Consider the following 21,649-nt stretch of genomic DNA (forward strand, 5'->3'; position numbering starts at 1 on the left):
CTGGTCTGTTTTATGCACCCCTGCCAGATCAGTCAGGAAGAAATTCATTGGACTGGCATTCAGTACCTCTTGTAATATGGCCTCGGCTTCTCTATTGGCCTCCTAATACTTGCCTCTATATATCCTCCATTGTAGTCAAAGTAGACTACTCCCGATACCTCAAATGCCCCTTCTATTTCTCTGTCTCCATACCTCAGCTCAAACTTTTCCTTCTGCTTAGAATGCTTCACCTACCTTCCCCACCCCCATCCCTACCCCCTCCCCCAACCCATTTCTTCCTGTCAAATTTTTTAGGTTAATCTCAAATGTCTGTCCTTAATGAAGTCTTTCCAGATTCTTTTTCTTCCTCCTTCCCACCACCACTAAGAGAAACCCCACCCCCCAAAATAAAACCAGGAAAACACCCCTATTTAAAATTCCCCCACCCCAATAGCTTCATTTATCCTCTCCTTAATTACACTTATCTGAGTACAAGAGAGGATATCATGTTTGTCAAGCACTTTATGAACCTTAAAGTACTACATAAACACAAGCTATAGCTATTGGTACTGCAGATTTTTGTTTATTTACCTTACCTACCTCTACTAGATTTCGAGTTCCTTGGGTGACTTCTCTTTTGTACTAACTTTGTATCTCAAAGTGCTTTGCACATAGTGAGGCCTTGATAGATACAAATTGAATTGTATTGAATTTTTCTTCCATGTCATCCTTCATCCTACCTGCCCAGTATGCCAGTTTGCCATCAGGGTAGTACTATAACTTTAGAATGTCCCAGTCTAAGAAAACAAAGCTGAATCTTTTGATATTTTGTATTTTACTGTTAGAAGTCTTAGACAAGTTAATCTCTACTGTATTCACTCTGGCAAGCTCTTTGACCTTTTTCTTAGACATATACCAGTTAATTACTTGAATTTTATATAATACCTTTAAAAAACAAAAATCACGATTGTGGGAAGAGTCATTATTGGCCACTTCAATTGTAGTAGGACTAAAATAACTCCTTACATTTGGCAGTTTGAACATCTTTAAAAGCTATGAAAACTCAATATTCTGTTGGAAATGAGAAGGTTATTACTTTTCAATATTTCTTATATTCTAGGAAGGATTTCAGGCAACAGAGCCCTTGGATGACTGTACTGTATGGGGTGTGCGCTATAACAAAACTTTGGCACCCAGTCCTAATAGCACAAGAGATTTTACATCTGCTGCACAACTTGCTTCTACACCATTTAACAAAATTTCCATGGATGCATGGCAAGCCCTAGAGGACAAAGGTGGGTGTTACTGTATTTTGGTGCTTTTGTGAACCAGGAACTGTGTGAAAAGTCAAGAAGAAACTCAATGGACTTCCATATTTTTTCACTTTACTTCATTGTGTCATCTCAGATCTCTCTCTCTCCATATATACACACACAGATAGATGTTTGGATAGATAGATAGATAGATAGATAGATAGATAGATAGATAGATAGATAGATAGATAGTTCTGGCATTTATAGGGTCTTCTTGCTTTTTGTGAGATTTAATATCTTAGGTTGCCAGCAAAATAGAGATCTATAAGTAGTAATTAAAGATATGGGTATCTTAATTTGGCCCAACTACATCAGACAGTTGTGTGTACTGTTCCTTTTTCCCAGACCCCTTAACAAATAATGATAGCTGTCATCATCAAGGTGAAGTGGAAGGAACATTGTCTTCAAATTAAGGAGGAGGTACAGATCTGAGTCCTTGTTCTGAAGCAGCCTCGGGTTCCATGCTATCTTCCATCCACTCTCCCTGTGTCACATATTTGTAATGAATCCCTTCTTCCTACCACGTCTCAGAAGGCCCAACTTTGCCTAAAACTCACATGAAGCACCACTTCCCACATGGAGTCTGTTCTGATCCCTCCCTCCAAAATTACCTTGTATTTACCTTGTATGTGTTTTGTATGTTCTCGTGAAATGGTTTTTCCCACTAGAATAGAATTTCCTTAAGGAAAGGGCTACTTATTAATCTTTGTGCCTAGCACTCAATAAATGTTTGCTTGTCAGTTGACTGAATCAATGAACTGTCCTGTGGCCAACAACTGAAGTACTTTTCCTTCATCCAGCTTATATCCACCCAATGGCTGGAATTCGTGTCCTCACCTCCCTCTCTCAGAAATCTAGAGCTCCCTGCAAGGTTCAGCTCAGGAACCAGTTCTGACATGAAGCCCCTCCTGATTCCCTTCCTCACCCCATGGCTTTGTTTTTACCTTATCCACACTTTGTTATGTAGGCACTCTGTGCGTCTATGTATATACTGCACGTGTATATGCTGTTTGTCCTAGTAGAGTGTAAGGTCCTAGAGGTCATCCAGGGAACAGGCATTTCATTTCTGTCTTGTATTTGCCTCATACATGGCAGGAACTTGTTGATTTTAAATGCGGTTTAACAATGATTTCCATGAAAGCTGTGCATTAAGTCCCTACCATATTGTAACCTGTACAAGCCACTTATATAGATCTTTCACTTATTTAAATTTCATGCTATTGAAATGCTGTCTTCCTGACTTGTCAAAACTAGGTAATTATAAAGGTATATTTATTCAATAAATGTAACATAGCTGACTTAAAATTCTTGGAAGAATGTCTACAGTAGAGATGATACTGAGAACAGCAGGGTGAGGAGAGAGGGAACTAACTGTTCTCTCTTTCATCTTTTTCTTTGAAGGCTAATTAAGGGTGCTGACTTTGTGCCTTCTGCTTGGATGCTTTACTGATGTCTCAATGTTAATCATTCCTCTCTATAAAGAACATTACTTTTTTGAATTAAAAGCAGATTCTTATTAAGTTTGTGATCTAAACCCAAAGAATCATTAGCCTGTCATTACCAACTCACAGAAATCTCCTTTCACACATGCTACCACTTTGCAATATCAGTGATTGCCCATATCCTATAGTCAAAGCTTTTTTCCCCTGAGGCATCACTTTTTATTAGCAGTTGTTAGCTAAAGCAATAATGTTAAGATCTGTCAAGAGAATTTCAGTCAGGTTGTTAGACCAAGTTATATTTTAATGTAGGTTCAGTACCTCCTGGTCCCATTTGTTTTAAGTCATGATTAGTGATCGAAGAATGAGAGAACATATTCCCTGGCTTGTGAACTTGATGGGAAAAGGTCAAGCATTAAGGCAAACTTGTTAGGCAGTTCATTAAACAAAGTTCTAAAAGCTATTTTAAAAGGAACTCTAGTTCAAATAGTTATTTCTTCCCCAAAAAGTCAATACCATTTCAGCTCCATAAACATAAGCAAAAACTCTTCATAGTATGAGAAATCCATAAGGTCTTGTAACTAACTCTGTAGGTGACTGTCTCTGCTAGAAATTAATCAGTAGAAGTAACTCTGGCTGAAAAGAGCCATGTACCGTGGATTTTAACATCGCCATTAACATTCAGTGGTAGCATTTTCAGGGCCCAATTTAAATGTTGCTTTTCCTTATCACCTATTGGGAAGTGATCCTTCCTTCCCTAGCACTCCCATAACACTAATTGTATACCATTTGCTTGGCGTTTGTCACATACTACATTGTAGTCATTTGTCTTATGTCCCCATATTCCTTTATCAAGGATATGGTTTATATTTATTTGTATCCCATTTATTGCTGTGTATGTTGGCCCCGAGCTGAGAGGCATTGTCACAGTGCAGTGAGTCCCAGAGTGATCTGAAGACACCTGGAGTCTTTGAGACCCTTTCAGAGCATCTACAAGATCAAAACTTTTTCATAATAATACTAAGATATTATGTAAAACACTGCTACTCTCTTCACTAAGGTTTTTGTTTGTTTTAGAATATAGATATTTTTCATAAAATTATGTTATTTATATTAACATGATGCTTTATAATTTTAATAAATTAATTTTTAAAAATTTATCAATTTTAATTTCTAAAATTGTAAACATATAATCCATATAATCAAAAGCACTTTGGGGTCCTCAATTTTAAGAGTGTTAAGGCATCCTGAGACCAACAAAATTGAGAATAGCTAATGTAATGGATAGAGAACCAGCATCAGAGTCATGAAGACCTGAGTTCAAGTCCTGCCTTGGATATATATTGGCTTTGTGACCCTGGACAAGTCACTTAACATCTCAGTGTCCCCCAAGCAGCTCTCTAAGACTTACCTGCAGAACGCTTGCTAATCTCAAGTGGTAGAGTTTCTTTCCTAGGAGTTCCCTATACCAATGAAATCACAGGCATTATACATTGAATGCAAAAAATTTGCCTTTACCTTCTCTCTCACCTTATTACCCAGTCAGCATAACCAAATCATGTTGATTCTGTATCTGTTAAATATTTTTTATCTCTCTCTTCATCTGCTGATGCCATCCTGGAACAGACCCTTATTACTACCCGCCTGGACAATAACTGCCTAGCAGGTCAATTCTCCATTATTTACACCTGCCAGTCTGTCCTTCATATAATTTTCAAAATAATCTCCCTTATCTAAAGCTCAGACTTGAACAGCAAGTATTTATTAAGTGCCTACTATGTACCAAGAGCTGTGCCAGGTGCTAGAGATACAAATACAAAAGTGAACAGTCCCTGCCCTCGGGCCTAACATTCTACCAGCATCACTTCTCTGCTCAAAAGGTGATATCACTCCTTTATTCAAAATCTTCAGGCTTTCTCTGCTGCCTGCTGAATCAAATTCAGATTCCTTTTTCTGGCATTCAAGGCTTTCCACAATTTGGCACTATCCTCCACTCTTATCTCATTAATTCTTTCCATGTATTCAACATCCCTGCAAAACCGAAATACTTTTTGTCCTCCTACGTGCCCCATACATTCTAATGAGATCATTACCCCTCTTTTAAGGTCAACTCAAGTGATTTTCAGAAAGCCTTGTCTGATATCTTTTCTCCATGAGTAACAACTTTACTTATTTCTAAGACCTAACATATAGCATGTTTTGTATCTCACGAGAAAAATTACATAATAATAGTATGTTTTATAGAGAGTAGCCAAGACGTGATGGATAGAGAGCTGCTTTCAGAGCCAGGAAAACCTGGGTTCATGTTCTGGCCCTGGTCAAATCATTTAACTTTTTAGTACCTCCCAGCTAACACTAACCTTATTCCTTAATTCCAACTCCACCTCTGACTCTATGGTTTTAGGTTATTGAGAAAGATGTCAGTCTACATTGTAAAGGGAGTTCCTCACTTAGAGCTCCCAACACTCATGAAATCACAGTTCTGGTCCCCCAAAAAGCATTTTATGTCTTTTCTCCTCAATTAGACAGTAAGGTCTGAGAGAACAAAGGCTAGCTCATCGAAATTGTGTGTCTTCCACACTACGTAGCACAAAGTTCTATAAACAGGAAGTGCTTAATAAATGTTTGTTGAGTTAATGACTTCATAGACTTTCTGTTTCTGGTCTTCCTGTATAGTTTGCCAACCTGGAGTCAGAAAGATTCATCTTCCTGAATTCAAATTCCACCGTAGACATTTAATAGCTGTGTGACCCTGGGCAAGTCATTTAACCCTGTTTGCCTCAATTTCCTCATCTGTAAAATGAGCTGAAGAAGCAGATGGCAAAACCACTCCAGTATCTTTGCCAAGAAAACCCCAAATTGGGTCATGAAGAGTTGGACACAACTGAAACAATGTAGCTTAACCTTACTTTTTGTAGAAATTGTGTCAAATTGCATTTGGAATCTTTGCCATTTCTGTTTCTGTTTGTATGCATGCATTTTTCAAGTCTGGGTAGCAAAACAGAATTTTCATTTCATTAGTATTCATATACTTTTTCAACCTAATGGATCACTAACAGCTATTAAACTACGTATATAAGACTTGATTAAAAGACATTATCAGAAGTTTTATTTGTGTTTTTAAAAAATTGATATGTTTTAGAAGATTACATACCACACTGGGCATTTTATAAATAACAACAGTACTGCTAAATGATATAGCCTAGATACTCCCTGAAAAATCCTTTTCTGCCAACCCACAAATTCTTCTCAATAGTTGGAGCCATGGCATCACCCTTGTGACTACTTAAATATTCAAGTCCATTAGGATAAATGGAAAGTCACCTTTGCATGTAAAATTGACCTCTGGTTTTGTATGTTGATATGTGTGTGCTATTAAGAGATTTGCCTAGACTATTCGTATCCATTTGTAATTTTTCCTTGAGGAGTTGTGTAGGAGAGAAAAAAAGGAAGGAAAGGAAGAAGAAAAATGTTTATTAAAGTGAAAAGATATATTAGAATTCTTATGCATGACCTTTATTACATTTCTGAACTAAACTTTCCTATGAGAATGGAATTTTGAAGTTCTAATGGAAATCAATGCTTTTTTTTAGTAGTACTTAAATCCTCAAGTCCAATATACTCTAAATTAGGGAACATAATTGTAATTAAAGTGTCATAAGATATCTTTTTTTAATCCTGTGCTTTTGTTTCTAATTAATTATGTTTGAATTTTAGAAAATATGATTGAAAATGATAGTGCTGGTATGACTTATGATTCCTGTAAGGAAAAACTTGTGGAGACCTCAAAAAATCAAAAGTTAAGGTAATGGCACATTCCAAATATGTCTTTAATTTCACATATATACAGCTCAATTCTAATTCTATATATACTATTTTAAATTGAAAACTGTTCTCACTTAAGATATGCAGACTTTATAAAGTTGAGAAGCCAAGGGGAAAACTAGCTGAGGTAAAGGTGTGGTGACAGAAGAGCCCCACTTAAGTCTCTAGCCAGATGGAATCCAGTAACAGCTGGGGGAAGGGGCAATGGGTGTACCCTCTTGTGGCCTTATGACCAGGTTTGGGGAAAAAAATTAAGATGCCTCTCATTCTAAAGACGAGCAATGGGTTTTAAAATTGCATGGCTACTATTGAGACATCAGAGCTCATCCAGAAGAGAATGACCAGGAGAGATGAGATGTATTTTCCATAGAGCCAGGGGAATGGATAGGAATGGTAATGTTAGGTAATGGTAATGGGTAGGAATTGCAGCGAGGTAGATTTTAGCTTGATCATTATAACAATTTATATTTATATAATGATGATAGTAACCAGTTTACATAACTTTGAGGTTGCAAAGCATTTTCCTCATAACCTGGTGAGGAAGATAGGGCAAGCATTACACCCCTATTTTGCAGAACTAAAGCTCTGAAAGGTTATTTGCTCAAAGTCACACAGGCAATTAGTGCCTGAGTCAGATTTCAAATCCATGCCTGCAGACTCTAAGTCTAAGCGTCTTTGTACTGTACCAATCTATACTTTAAAGTTTGCAGAGAGCTTTCCCATCTTATAGATGAGAAAAATGAGGCTTGAAAGTTTTGGTTGTCACATAATGTTAAGTGTCAGAGCTAGGATCTAAAACCTTACTCTAAGCCCAGCAGTCTTTCCGACTATCTGTCCAGAAGTAGAAAGGGCTGCCCTGGGAAGTAGTGAATTTCCCATTACTGGAGGCCTTCCTGGGAAAACTAGATTCCCACTCATTGGAGGTGTTTCAGATGGGATAGATTGTTCAGGTTGAACTATGTGATGCTCTGAGGTTCTTTCTAACTTTGACGTTCTGTGATACCCTCTTCTGGCTTCATATCAAGGTGCTTTCAAAACACCTTTCAGACTACTTGAAGTAAAAGTCTGATTCACCATAAATGGATGTGTTCCAAAGACAAATTATTTCTTCATATCACTTGGAGGAGGAGATATATGGATTCTGTGAGGACTAACCCTGATAGACTTTGCTCTTCTCAGCAATACAAGGTGCAAAGACAACTCCAAAGGACTCACGATGGAGAATGCTGTCTGCGTCCAGAGAAAGAACAATGGAGTCTGAATGCAGATTGAGGCACACTTATTGCTCGCCTTTTTTTTTTTCCTTTGCTTTTTTTTCTCTTTTTTTGTTTCGGGGTTTTTTTTTTATTCTGTTTGAAGTGATATGTAGAAGATATATCAGATTTGATGCTGTCTTGGGGAGGGGGGGAAGAAAATCTGGAATTCAAAATTATGTAGAACCGAGTATTATAAACTAAAAATAAAAAATCTCAGAAAAAATACCAGCAGCATGATATAATTGAGTATTAGACTTGGAATCGGGAAGACCTGGTTTTGAATTTTACCTTTCTGAGCCTCAGTTTCATCATCTGTAAGTGAAAATAAAAATACCTCTATCACCAGCCTCACAGGGTTGTTGTGAGGCTCAAATGAGATAATACTGTACATGCAAAATACCTTGTAAACTTTAAATAAAGCAGTAGGTAAATGTCAATTAAGTATCATCATCATCATTGTTGCTCTTAGAAAATGACCACTTTGGTGAAACAAAGGCCAGTAGATCAGACAACTATTCGTACTATTGGTAAACTAAACAAGAACTCAAGGTTGATTAGTTTGGTGATTCAAATTCAGTTAAAAGTTACTATGCATCTCCTGAACTGAGTCCAGAGCACAGGGCTTGGTGATGAGGAAGGAAGAAAGTTTAGATCAGTGTTCATGCCATCATGAAGCTTACAGTATAGTTGGGTGCTTGGCACTTATACAAATCATTAGAATAAAAAAAAATTATAAATGCCCAATTGGCAAAAAGCAGACAGAATGCTATATGAGATACAAAGGGGAATGGGCATCATGAATTGGAGGGATTCAGGCTTCAGGAAGGAGGTGGTGTTTGAACTGATGGGTTTAAAGAGTGCAGTAACAGTCAACAGCAGAGATGGGTCTAGGGAGTGATGAGCAAAGACATGGAGGTGGACTGTGGAGTGAGCTGTGTATGGAGAATGATAAGTATGTTCCAAGCAAAATGTATGTAGATGGACCAGATTCTAGTGACTTTGAATGCCTAAGGCTAATAATTTAACCTTTTTTTACTCTGGGGTTTTGAAATACTGCCCTTAGAATCAGTAGAAAACTAGTTGGCATGAGACAGGTGTATATTCCAGTCTCTGATTTCTAGCATCTGATACTCTAAGTTAAATGTTTTTCTGCCTCTTTTGTGTCTGTACATATCCAGTATAATTCAAGAAAATGTCGCAGAGAGTATATTGCCAGTCAGTGTGCCACCTCTCCCATTCACTCAGCGTGTGGTGGCTGGAGCTCTTACTAATGGTGTTGAGGAGGGCCTTGTTGCTTGTAAACCCACTGAAAATGATCTTGCAATGGATGTGGAGCCAGAAGAAGTCAGTGTTGCACACCCAGCCAATTGCACACAGAGCAGACCATCTGAAAGTCCTCATGTCCAAGGTATGAACTGATGATTATCTTAATTTTCTTTTTTTAAAACAAAAAAATTGATTTCTGGGCATCAAGGGGAGCCCTTGGGAGTGAGACAGTCATTAATAAGAGACATTATTTAAAGCCAGATGGTACTTGTTTTCCGACGTATTGTTTAGTTGTTTCTTTTGGTTGTATCCTACTCTTTGTGACCCCATTTGGGGTTTTCTTGGCAAAGATCCTAGAGTGGTTTGCCATTTCCTTCTCCAGCTCATTTTACAGATGAGGAAACTGAGACAAACAGGGTTAAGTGACTTGCCCAGGGTCATATAGCTAGGAAGGGTCTGAGGCGGGATTTGAAATCAGAAGAAGAGTCTGCCTGACTCTAGGTCTAGTATTCTATCTACTTCACCATTCTGATATTCTTAGGAATTATTTTCTGGAAGGAAAAATATATATTATTTGATTCCTTAAAGAACAGGTTCATCAGCTGCCATTCTGTGACACCAAGACTACAGTGCACTTCTATATACATATTTGTTAAGTTGCAGTAATAATATGTTTTCATTTATTTTATAAGAATATATCTCTGAACTAAGACAACCAGCTACATATACATGGATATACCTGTAAGAATGATATGCAGCAATGAAAGTACAAGTATTTAAGCCTAAGGAACCAAACTATGTTCTAGACATACACCAGGTGTTCTCTGTTACTTTGGTGGTGGTAATATCAAATCATTTGGTTTGTGCCTTCCGTAGCAATTTTTATGGCAACTTATTTTAGGAAGAGATGATTCTGTTCCTTAGGATTTACTTTTGGAAGTTTATAAAAAGAACATGAATAATGCCTATATACATACCTGCTATACTCATATCTGTAATGTAAGTAGAAAAGTATTTTAGTAAGTTTAATGTGAAGGCATATGTAAAACCTATATTGGATTACATGCTGTCTTGGGGAGGGAGGAGAGAGGAGAGGGAGGGGGAGAAAATTTGGAACTCAAAAACTTGTGGAACTGAGTGTTGTAAACTAAAAATAAAAAAATAAAAATATTTTAGAAGCATATCATGTGAGTGCTTTAATCATGATAATAGATAACATTTGTGATATTTAAACAGATGGTATATTTTATGAAGGGCAGCTGGGTGGCTAGAGCACTGGGCTTGGAATCAGGAAGACTTATCTTCATGGATTCAAATCCCGCCTCAGACACTCACTAGCTGGGTGATCCTGGGCAAGTCACTTAACCCTGTTTGTCTCAGTTTCCTCATCTGTAAAATGAGCTAGAGAAGGAAATGCAAACCAGTTCAGCATCTCTGCGAAGAAAATCCCAAATAGGTTCACAAAGAGGCAGACATGATTGAAACAACTCAACAACAAAATTTTAAGAATGTTAGTAGGGAATTAATTTTAAAAGTATGGATCCAAGCTGGATCATCATAAGTTACTATCCATCCATAAGCCTACTATATGCCAGGCCCTTTTGCAGTCTCCAGGAATAAATCCAAAGAATGAAACCATCCTAACTCTCAAGGAGCTTATGTTCTCACAGGGAGACAGGAAGTATATATCCAGGATGTCCCAAAAGTCTTAGTGCAGTTTTAAGCTTTTTAAAGCTTCACATATGTACAGAGTAAATATAAAGAGAATAAATACAAGGTAATTAGGGATGTTAGTCCCAGAGTGGGTGTGCTTCTCTGTCATTTCTGTAGCACTATAAGTCTTTCCTTGATATTTAGGCTTCTTTGAATGTGCCTGGACATTTAAAAGGCTTTATTTTCCGAAGAAACTTCAAATTACAGTAGTCTCTGATAAGTATGATCATTTAAGTGATTTTTAAAAAGGCATTTTCTGGCTCTTCTGCCAACTCTGTGCTCTTGACAGATCTTGTCCTCTTTCCCAGCTGCTTTTGCTGCTACTAAAAGAATAAAAATTTGAGCTTCCGTGGTCTAACCCTGTCTAGCAGCAAGAAAAAAACAAAGAGATCCATAATTGGCTAATTTTCCAGTCTTTTTAATAAGGACAAAATAGGATCAACCCTGGATGGGTCCACAATATATTTTAAATCTTGGTTTTTGGAGAGCAGCCTTTCAGCACCCCCAAACATCTGAAACAATGTTAAGCCCAGATGTTTGGGGATTTTTTTCTTTTTTCTTCTTAAAGGCATCTTTGAAGTCAGAATCTACTGAGATAGGAACTACCACAAAAATATCTGAAGACCACAGTATATTATGGTGTGGTCAGTGGGCCAACTGCTTAAAGAGTTAGGCATAAGTTATTTGGGAGACTCTCTTACAGGACTATAAAACTGTGCATACCCTTTGATTCAGCAATACCACTTCTCTAGGTCTGTGTCCCAAAGAGATAATAAGAAAGGGCAAAAGACCACTTGTAAAAAAATATTTATAGCAGTTCGTTTTGTTGTGGCAATTGGAAATTGAGGGGGTGCCCATCAATTGGAGAATGGCTGAACAAGTTGTGGTATATGAATGTAATGGAATATTATTGTGCTATAAGGAATGATGAGCAGGCGGATTTTAGGGGAAAAAAAAAGACTTACATGAATTGATGCTGAGTCAAGTGAGTAGAACCAGGAGAACGCTGTACACAGTAACAGCAACGCTGTATGATGACCAACTTTGATAGACTTAGCTCTTTTCAGCAATATGATGATCTAAAACAATTCCAAAAGACTCATGGTGGAAAATGCTATCCACATCCAGAGAAAAAATTCTGGAGTCTGAATGAAGATCGAAGCATACTATTTTCTCTTTTTTGTGTGTGTTTTCTTTCTCATGGTTTTTCCCTTTTGTTCTGATTCTTCTTTCACAACATGACTAATGTAGATATATGTCTAATATGAATGCAAATGTATAGCCTATATCAGATTGCATGCTGTCTTGGAGAGGGGAGAGGAGAAGGGGAAAAAATTTGAAACTCAAAATCTTATAAAAGTAAATGTTGAAAACTATCTTTATATGTAATTGGAAAAAAGTAAAATAATATTAAGTGGGGAAAAAATAAAAAGAATGCTGCTTAGAGTCCAAGACCTACATTTGTGACTTTGGGCAGGTTATTAACCCTTCTGATACTCATTTTTCTCACCCGCAAAATACAGGAATTGGTCTAAATGACCACTTCCAGCTCTAAAGCCACAATCCTGTGATCAAGGTTTTGCTTTACCAATTTCTTTATTATGATGGGACTGTTTTATACTGTATTTGGTTTCTGGTATATTTTACTTTATAGAAAATTGCCTTTTTTTTTCTTTCTCTTTCAAGACTTCATTGTTGAGAACCCATGGGATAGTGACTTGATTCAGAAATTTTTATCAAGATTATCTCCACCAATAAGTTCTTATCCAAATTCTTTTGAATGGGATTATAAGCTTCCAACCATCAAGCAAAAATATGAAATCCAGTTGGGTAAGAATTGCTAAGAACTCGTTCAATCTCATTTCTATGAAGAAAACTGGGTTCACCACATAGTAAGAGCAAGGGAGTACATGCTGAGACCCAGAATGTTAGGAAAGACCTGGGGGGAGGTTTCTACCATATAGGGTAGATCTTCTTTAAAAGCTTTATACACGGATATGGACACAATCTGTGAAGTTTGAAAAGGTGTGTTGCTATCTGTATTAGTGGAAGAGTTCCCATATTCATCTTTTTCTTTATGTTATTTAGTGTAGACCTTTCTGTGTTTATTATGCACTGTTGATGTATTTGTCATTTTTTCATTCTTGCAGTGGAACACAGCCTTTTCAGGCATTCCCTAACCACTGACCTATATTATCCTGCTTACTTTTCTTTTTCCCTTCTCTGAAAAATGTATGTGGGAGGGTCTTGTAGGATATAACATATCTGGGATTGATGAAGAATCCGTATAGCATGTTCTCCTTCTACCTTTGTAATACTGTAGAATATAACCAAATAATTGATCTTATGGTGTGGTGGAGGGTTTAGAACAGGAAACACATTTGAAGTTCTAGTCAGTCTAGTCTTGGTTATGTTTCTTGACTTACTCTTTGCATCATAGCCTATAGATACTTATTGCACTTTATAATAAAAGAGGGCCCAATCTGAAATTTAAAGCTTATAGCCCTTTCTCATTATTAAAAATTGGGAAGAAACTTGCTTATGTTAAAAAAAAAATCAGTCAATAATCAAATACTTGCTTTTCCTAAAGGAGCGTTTATGAAACTGCTGAATAGTGCTGCTATGATAAACTTCATCCAAGACTCTAAAAAACACTTTGTTAATGTGGCAGCACTTCTGCAGAACTTTGTATGTATTACAAGCTCTTTTCTCATTTCAATGTGTATTCCTCTTCCAAAGGTCCATGGTTGACCTATGTTGATTCCTTTCTTGGAGAGGGAGCTTTTGCCCATGTTTATGAAGCTACTCAGTGGAATATGAGTGACCCCAAAAACAAGCAGAAAGTGATGTTAAAGGTAAGTTTGGGGGATGAGTTACTTGAATAGTAGAGAGGTCAGTTTCAGAACATCTTTGTTACCTTTGCTTTCAGAGCGGCTTGGTATAGTTTCGTATTTTGCAGCTATTTGTCTATGTTATCTGGTCTTATGATGTGGATGGAAAACTGACCTTGAAGTCAAAAGGAGCCTAGTTCAGTCCTGCCTCAGTTCCATACCAGCTGCCTAACTCTCAACAAGCCACTTACCTTCTCACTGCTCTGGGCAACTCTTTAAAATTCTTAATTGTGGAATAATTATTAATATGCTTGAGGAAAAAGAGTTTCAGTGAATCAGTAAAACACTTATTAAGTTCCTATGTCCTAAATATTGTGCTTGACACGGGATACTGGGACAAATATTTAATAGCCCCTACCCTCAAAAACTTACATTCCATTGAGGAAGACTGTGTGTGTGTGTGTGTGTGTGTGTGTGTGTGTGTGTGTGAAGGTGGCACCTGAGCTGAGTCTTAAAATAAAGGATTCTTTAAGGGGTGGAGGTAAGTAAGGAATGCATCTCAGGCCAGGGGGGTGGCCAGTGCAAAGATACAGGGATGGGGGCATTGTTTGGGAGTAAGAGCAATGAACTCAATTTGGCTAGACTGTATAAGTGTGAGATGTATCTATTATACAGGCCTGCTATTGTATAATATATTATCTGTGTGATATACTATATGTGTAGTAGTAACAATAATAATATAATATATATAATATGGCTGAAAAGATAGGTGGGCCAGTAAGGAACCATTGAAATTTTCTGAATAGGGAAGTGACGTGTTCAGACTCATTTAGGAAAATCATTTTAGCAGACACTTGGAAGATGGATTGGAGTGAGGAGAGAATTGAGGCAGGGAGACCAATAGTGAAGGTGAGAGAGAATTAGAGCCTGAACTAGAAGGCACAGTAGATAGGGCGCTGGGCCTGGAATCAGAAAGATCTAAGTTCAAATCCAGCCTCAGACACTTACTAGCTGTGTGACCCTGGGCAAGTCGCTTAACCCTGTTTACCTCAGTTTTCTCATCTATAAAATGATCTGGAGAAGGAAACAGTAAACATTCCAGTATCTTTGCCAAGAAAACTCCAAAAGGGGTCACAAAGAGTTGGACACGACTGAAAAACATCTAAATGTGAGCTGGGGGGAATGGATGCTGGAGATGATATAGAAGTAGAAACGACAAGATTTTGGCAACTGATTTCCTATGTAGGGTAAGAGAGAGTGAAGATCCAAGGATAACTGTGGTTGTGAACTTGAGTGTCTAGAAGGATGGTAGTGCCTTTGACAGAAATAGAGGGAAGAGTTGGGGGAGGGGAAAGGGGAAGATCATAAGTTGTGTTTTGGACATACTGAATTTGAAACGTCTATAGGATATCCAGTTTGAAATGTCCAGTTGGACATGCATGCCAGAGAGCATGAGAGAGGCTAGGGCTAGAATAGATATATAGATTTGGGAGTAAAATGTATAGAGCTAGTTGAACCTGTGGATTTGGGAGTAAAATGTATAGAGCTAGTTAAACCTGTGGATTTGGGAGTCAAATGTATAGAGCTAATTAAACCCGTGGGAGCAGACAAGATCACTACGTTAAAAAGTATATATAAAGAAAAGAGAATCCCTCACAGAGCCTTAGGGTGTATTCACAGTTAGGGATGAAATACCAGTAATAACCAGCAATGGCGTTTGAGAAGAAGCAGTCAGGTAAGAGAAGAACCCCAAGAGAGAAAATGGAGATGGGAGAAAGTATCTAGGAGAAGAGGGAGGTGAGCAGTGTCAAAAGTGTAGCATGAATGGCAAAAAGACCATCAGGTCTAGCAGTTAGGAAATTGTGGCTAACTCTCAAGAGAGCCCGTTCCATTGAGTGCTGAGGTCAGAAGCCAGTTTACAAAGGTTTGAGACATGAGTGAGAGGAGAGGAAATGGAGGTGGATAAAATTGATAGATTTTTCTCAGAGTTAGGCTTTGAAAGGGTAGAGGACTATATTTTGAGGGGATAGAAGGTTCCATTGAGGGTTTTTTGAAGATGGATGAGTCTTAGATATAGTTCCAGTCAGCAGAAAGAAGCCAACAGATAGAGAAGAGAGATTAGGGAAGGGGGAGATGAGGAGGCAAGGGTGCCTCTGCAAGAGAAGCCAGCAGAGATGGATCGAGAGTACATAAGGGTTGGCCTTGATGAGAAGAGTCATCTCTTTATTAGGGACTGAGTTAAGGAAGAGAGAATGGGACAGGGTGGGGGTGATGATGCCGAGGAGTTTTGAGATATACAGAAGGGAAGAAGAGAGAGCTCAGCATGAATAGCTTCTATTTCTCAGTAAAGTTTGGTCCAAGGCCTTCAAAACTTTCCTCGACTGATAAAATGATAATTTTGGAATCTCTCCTCTCCCACCCCCACCAAAAAGAAAAAAATGGGCCTATAATCAACTCATGTATTAAGCACAAGTGTGTATAGTTCCCCTCATCTGATACAGCAGATGTGGTGTCCCCTGCCGCAGCCACACTTCATCTGAGTCCCATGGAAGTGGTGGTGAGACAAATGTCTGGGTATTCAGAAACATCTATAACATAGAAGGCAACACGGAGGCAATAATATTTTCACACTTTGCTATTCTATAGACAGCCTCCATGTCTATACCAAGTTAATGATAATCTGATGTGAAAAAAGTCAATTTAATTAGGAAATGGTGATGAGCTCTCATGTTTAGAGTTGCCTGTCTTCTGGTTGAAGCTGTATAACTTTCTTGTGATAAGTTATTTTTCTGATATTTTCCAGAGTATACAATGGATTTTTCAGTAAATGTTCCTGTGTACCTAATTTACAGGTCCAGAAGCCTGCAAACCCCTGGGAATTCTATATAGGAACTCAGCTGATGAAGAGACTCAAACCCAGTATGCGCCACCTGTTCATCAAGTTTGATGCCGCTCATTTCTTCCATAACGGCAGTGTGTTGGTTGGCGATCTGTATAGTTATGGAACATTACTAGTAAGTACCTTATCTTGCAATTCAACTGGATATGTGATTCTGATCGAAGTATAGATTTTTTGTGGCTGATCTTGTTCTGTTTGGTGTTGTAGGTTGGGTTGGAGGAATTTAGAGGCTTTGGTAGCTGCTTTTAAAGTTTGTTGTAATCATGTTGCTGCTAATAAAGAATTTCATCTCTGCTTCCAGAATGCTATTAATCTTTACAAAAACACTCCAGAAAAAGTGATGCCGCAAGCACTAGTCCTCTACTTTACAATAAAAATCCTCCACATGATAGAACAACTTCATGGCTGTGAGATCATTCATGGGGACATTAAACCTGACAATTTTATAATTGGAGAAAGGCAAGTCATATTCCTTCTTGTCAGGGATCCTCTTACTCTTTGTTTATCAGGTCTTTATTCCATGGCATCCATCCAACACTTTTTTTTTTAACCAAATTCAGGTTCCTGGAACAGGACAGTGGAATAGATGATTTATCTCATGGATTGGCTTTAATTGACTTGGGTCAAAGTATAGATATGACCCTTTTCCCAAAAGGAACTGCATTTACAGCAAGGTGTGAAACTTCTGGTTTTCAATGTGTTGAAATGCTCAGCCAAAAACCTTGGAACTATCAGGTATGGAATTATTCAGTTTGAAAATTTTGGCTTAACATTTCTTAGGCCTTCAGAATGATTTGGGGACTGATCAATTTGAACATTAAAAAAGTGAAAAACATCTTTTGAATGAACTCTTTCTGGGGGGTGAACATCAGTTGAGAACCAGCAAAGGTAAGTATTAAGGCCATGGGAAAAGCTACTTGAGTTCTTTGTTTGGGGGAGTTTCTCTCCTTTCTCCTCTTGGTCACTATTGAAGTAGTTGCCCCAGGAGCCAGAAATTCTAATGAATTGATTTTTGAGTAGCCACATAAGTTAGAAATGATGTTTTATATGTGTTTTGTTCATAGACTGATTACTTTGGGATTGCTGCAACAGCGTACTGCATGCTGTTTGGTACATACATGAAGGTGAAAAATGACCAGGGAGTCTGGAAGCCTGAAGGAGTTTCCAAAAGGTACATCTTATGGTTATAAAATATGTATCCTAGCATGAAAAGACAAACAGATGGATGGAAATGGATCCACCTGGATAAAAATGACCAGCAAGTCCATTCACAAGAGGCCAATGCATTGGAGGAAATTCATCATTTCTTTGTCTTTTAAGGAAAGAAAAACTAGAAAATGACCAAAGAGAGGAGGGGGGGAGTGTGCCCAAGGCACAGACTAGTATATTTCAGTGGTTGATAAGATGCTCTACTCTGAATCCTCTCTGTGACACAGTTTTCTATAGAGCATAAGTGTTAGTTTAATTTCAAGAAAAGGAATTACAGGAACATAGGTTTAGAATGGGAATGGACCTTAGAAGCCATCAAATCCTACCTCCCATTTTATAGATGGGGAAACTGAGACACAGAGACATTAAGTGACTTGCTCAGGGCTGCACAGTTAATCAGTATTTGAACTCAGGTCTTCCTAACTCCGTGCCCAGCACTCTATCCATTCTGCTACCCAGCTCCTGGATCTCATCAAAGAGGGCTTAATTATTAAAGAACTTTAAATATTTTGTTAAAAGTTAAATATTCACATTCTGAAAAGCAGTGTGTGCTTAGTGAATAGAGCCCTGAACTTGGAGTCAAGAACGCCTGGGTTCAAATCCTGCCTCAGACACCAGCTATGTGACTGTGCGGAGCAAATAGTTTCTCCTCTCCAATCCTGTTTCCTTATGTATAAAATGGAGGCTGTAGTGCCCGCCCCTCAGCGCTTGCATGCCTTTGAGGGCAGTATCTTAACAACTGATAGTTTTGTTGTTGTAGTTGTTGATGTGCCTGCATTTGTAAAGACAGACAAAGTTAAAAAAAAAAAAGCAATGGTTTTATGCTTGAATGCAAAGTATAGAAACCATGTCTCACTAATTACTTACAGAAATCTTCCCTAGAAAAAAACATGGCATCCCCAGATTTATTGTGTACAGTCCTGTGAGATTGTAGTTGCAAAAGCCAAGCTATCTGCCTAGTTTTACCTTCTCTTCCATCTCGCCCTCCTCACACTGAGCTAGGCTGCTTCCTTTACCACTACATTTTCCTTTGCTTCACATTCATTACTTATGTGCTACTTCACAAATTTGTTTATATTCTCTAGTTTTTTGTGTGTTCTTCTATATGAAGTTAATATATTTCTCTTGTGTCTGCAAAGAATTGCCTTGTGCTTAGTAAGTATTTTTGAATACGTGAGGAACCAGCTATAATGTTGAATAATCACTTTTCGGAAGGTTTTAGAAGTAAGGAGTCATTAATTGGTGAGCTCTAGGATCTCTGCATTTCTAACACAAACTTAAAATGCAGTTTATGCATCTTGATCAAACGATCAAAACCTAAGTGAATAAACAAGTGTACAAATAAGATTTTTAAAAATATTAACCATCAATTTCTTTGCTTTCAAAAACATTAGTGGCACATGCCTAGTCCTGCTGCTGGGAAGGCAGAGGCTGGTGGACAGCTCTGAGCTACAGCAGGGCTAAAGTTGGGTGTTCTGGCACCAATATGGTGAGCCCTGGGAGTGAGAGGCCATCAGACTGCACAATTTGGGGTGATGCTCATGAACAGTGGAATCAGGCCAGTGAGGAATCACTGCACTTCCAGCCTGGGCAAAAGAAGGAGCCCCTGTCTCAAAAATGTGTGTGTGTGTGTGTGTGTGTGCGCGCACATATATACATGTATGTATATTAATGTGTATGTCTACATATGTATATATTGTAAAAGCAGAAACATATATATAGGTTTGAAAATCTCATTATAATAATAGGTTCCATATAGCAGTAATTATAGTGTCCTGGAAGAAGGCCCATAAGAGTATTTTGTTGAATGACTTTAACAAATTCTCTGCACTGAATAATTTAACGCAGCAAATATTTTTTCTATAGTCACTTTCTTGAATCATAACACATTGTTAGTGTCATACATGTTAGGCCTCAATATTTTTAGTTTAACCAATGTGGTTGGCCCGGATGCACGCCCAAAAAAAAATCTTAATTTGAGTCTTGGATAAGTCAGATCATAGCTGACAAATCTCTTCTGCCAAGCCCAAACTATTTTTATCACATTCTCTGCATTTCTTTTACTTTGCTCTAGTATCTTTGATATAGATTATGGGTTCTTAACTTGAGGTCTGTGAATTTGAGTGGGAAAACTGACATCTTTATTTTTACTAACCTCTAAATGAAATTTAGCATTTCTTCCAGTTCAGGCAACAGGCGTTCTAAGAAGGGATCCTAGCTTCCACCATTCTGCCAATTAAGCCTATGAAACATGAGATGTGCAAATTTAGAGACATCTCCACTCCAAATGATCACATGGACTATTTGTGCCCAACCTGTGATAGAGCCTTCTGAACTCACATTGGTCCGATCAGCCACAGTAGAACATGCTGTACCTTGACCCCAACATAGTCGTGTCATTTTGGTCCTCTTCAAAAACAAAGGACAACCACCACACCAATTAACTACACAAAGAATAAGAATCCCTCATCTGGATGGTCTTTGGTGTCAGCTGTTACCTACTTTTCTAATATAGTAGCAACAAAATTTTGGACTTCAGCCATAAGAATCTCAAATGAACACAATCTGAATCCCTCATTCTGCCGTTAATTGTATGGGCCAAATGGAAGGATTTCTGTTTCTGACAATAATCCATCTATCACTAGCCAAAAGTAAAATAATTTCTATAAGTCCTTAAAGTCCTTTTGTGTTATGAGAGTCACATTTTCCATTCTCTTTACTTGCTACATGTGGATTTAAGCAAAGGTGGGGAATAAATTAAATCCAATTCTTTTGAGGCTATTGAAGGTCTTACCATTTTAAAAACACTTACCATGTTTTTTAAATTCTGTCACACTTTTAGGATCCCAAATTCTGAAATGTGGAATGACTTTTTTCACATCATGTTGAATATACCAGACTGTCACCATCTCCCTTCTTTGGAAACCTTACGGGAAAAACTGAAAGCAGTATTTCAGCAGTCCTATGCAAGCAAGATAAGATCTTTCCGCAGCCGGCTAATTGTGTTGCTTTTGGAGTGCAAACGTTCACGAAAATAAAATTGGATTTCTTTCTGCCTGTTGTATAAATTGGTTCACTCTATCTCTCCCTAAGTACATTGATTAGAACCCGTCAGTCTGCTTCATTTGCTAAATGTCCTGAAAGACAGAAAGCCTGGTGTAGGGGAAAGGACATTAGATGTGGAATCGGGAGAGACCTGAGCTCAGGACCCACGTCTAACACTTTACTAGCTGTGTGACCACAGACAAGTCCCTTAACCAGTTTCCTTATCTACAAAATGAGAGAAATATTTGTATTGCCTGCCTACCTCACAGGACTGTTGGGAGGATCTTACTAGTGAGACTATGTATATAATTAACCTTAAAGCTCTCTGTAATGACAGCTATTATCATTATTAACTATCGAAAGACATCCTTGTGACCGAAAGATATTTTACTGTCAGTCAGCATTAAAAATATACTAGCCAACTTAGCAGAAGCATTCAAATGTCAAATGAGAGTGTGGGGAGCAGCCCGAGTTGGAATGAATTCGGACACATGTACAAAATAGGTAATTAAATAGTTGCCTAGAAAACAAATTCTTCATTTATCAAGGACTCCAGACAAGTTAGACTTTCTGGCTCTTGTTTTTCAACCTCTTCTGTTTCATAAACTTCATTCTTTACCTTGTTCTGAGAGAGAGTATGTATGTTAATTAACTAGGCTACTTTCTGTTTTCAGGGACAGGCGTTAAGGCAGTCAAGACCTTGTCTCCCTGTTTTCTAGGGATATGGCTTTAAAGCCTTCAGCTCAGATTTTAGTATCTTCAAGAACAATTGTAATGTCTATGGCGTGCACTGTTTCTCAAAAGACAAGACAAATGTAATAAAATGAGAGATTTTGAAAACACTCGATATCACTGTTTTATATACATATAGAAA

At 37.9% G+C, this 21,649-nt stretch overlaps 1 protein-coding gene across 1 annotated transcript in view; it reads left to right on the plus strand.

Annotated features, from left to right (window-relative positions):
* BUB1 (BUB1 mitotic checkpoint serine/threonine kinase) overlaps positions 1-21,199 on the plus strand; it is a 52,557-nt gene extending 31,358 nt beyond the window's left edge. The window contains exons 16-25 of the mRNA XM_036751125.1: positions 1,100-1,274; positions 6,449-6,536; positions 8,991-9,220; positions 12,478-12,621; positions 13,531-13,646; positions 16,475-16,636; positions 16,823-16,980; positions 17,082-17,256; positions 17,586-17,692; positions 20,573-21,199. Coding sequence (XP_036607020.1) covers positions 1,100-1,274; positions 6,449-6,536; positions 8,991-9,220; positions 12,478-12,621; positions 13,531-13,646; positions 16,475-16,636; positions 16,823-16,980; positions 17,082-17,256; positions 17,586-17,692; positions 20,573-20,768 — 1,551 coding nt within the window. The 3' untranslated portion in view covers positions 20,769-21,199. The remainder of the gene's footprint in view (positions 1-1,099; positions 1,275-6,448; positions 6,537-8,990; positions 9,221-12,477; positions 12,622-13,530; positions 13,647-16,474; positions 16,637-16,822; positions 16,981-17,081; positions 17,257-17,585; positions 17,693-20,572) is intronic.
* Positions 21,200-21,649: the final 450 nt, after the last annotated feature.

This window comes from Trichosurus vulpecula, chromosome 3 (genome assembly GCF_011100635.1).
Source record: "Trichosurus vulpecula isolate mTriVul1 chromosome 3, mTriVul1.pri, whole genome shotgun sequence".
NCBI lineage: Eukaryota > Metazoa > Chordata > Mammalia > Diprotodontia > Phalangeridae > Trichosurus > Trichosurus vulpecula.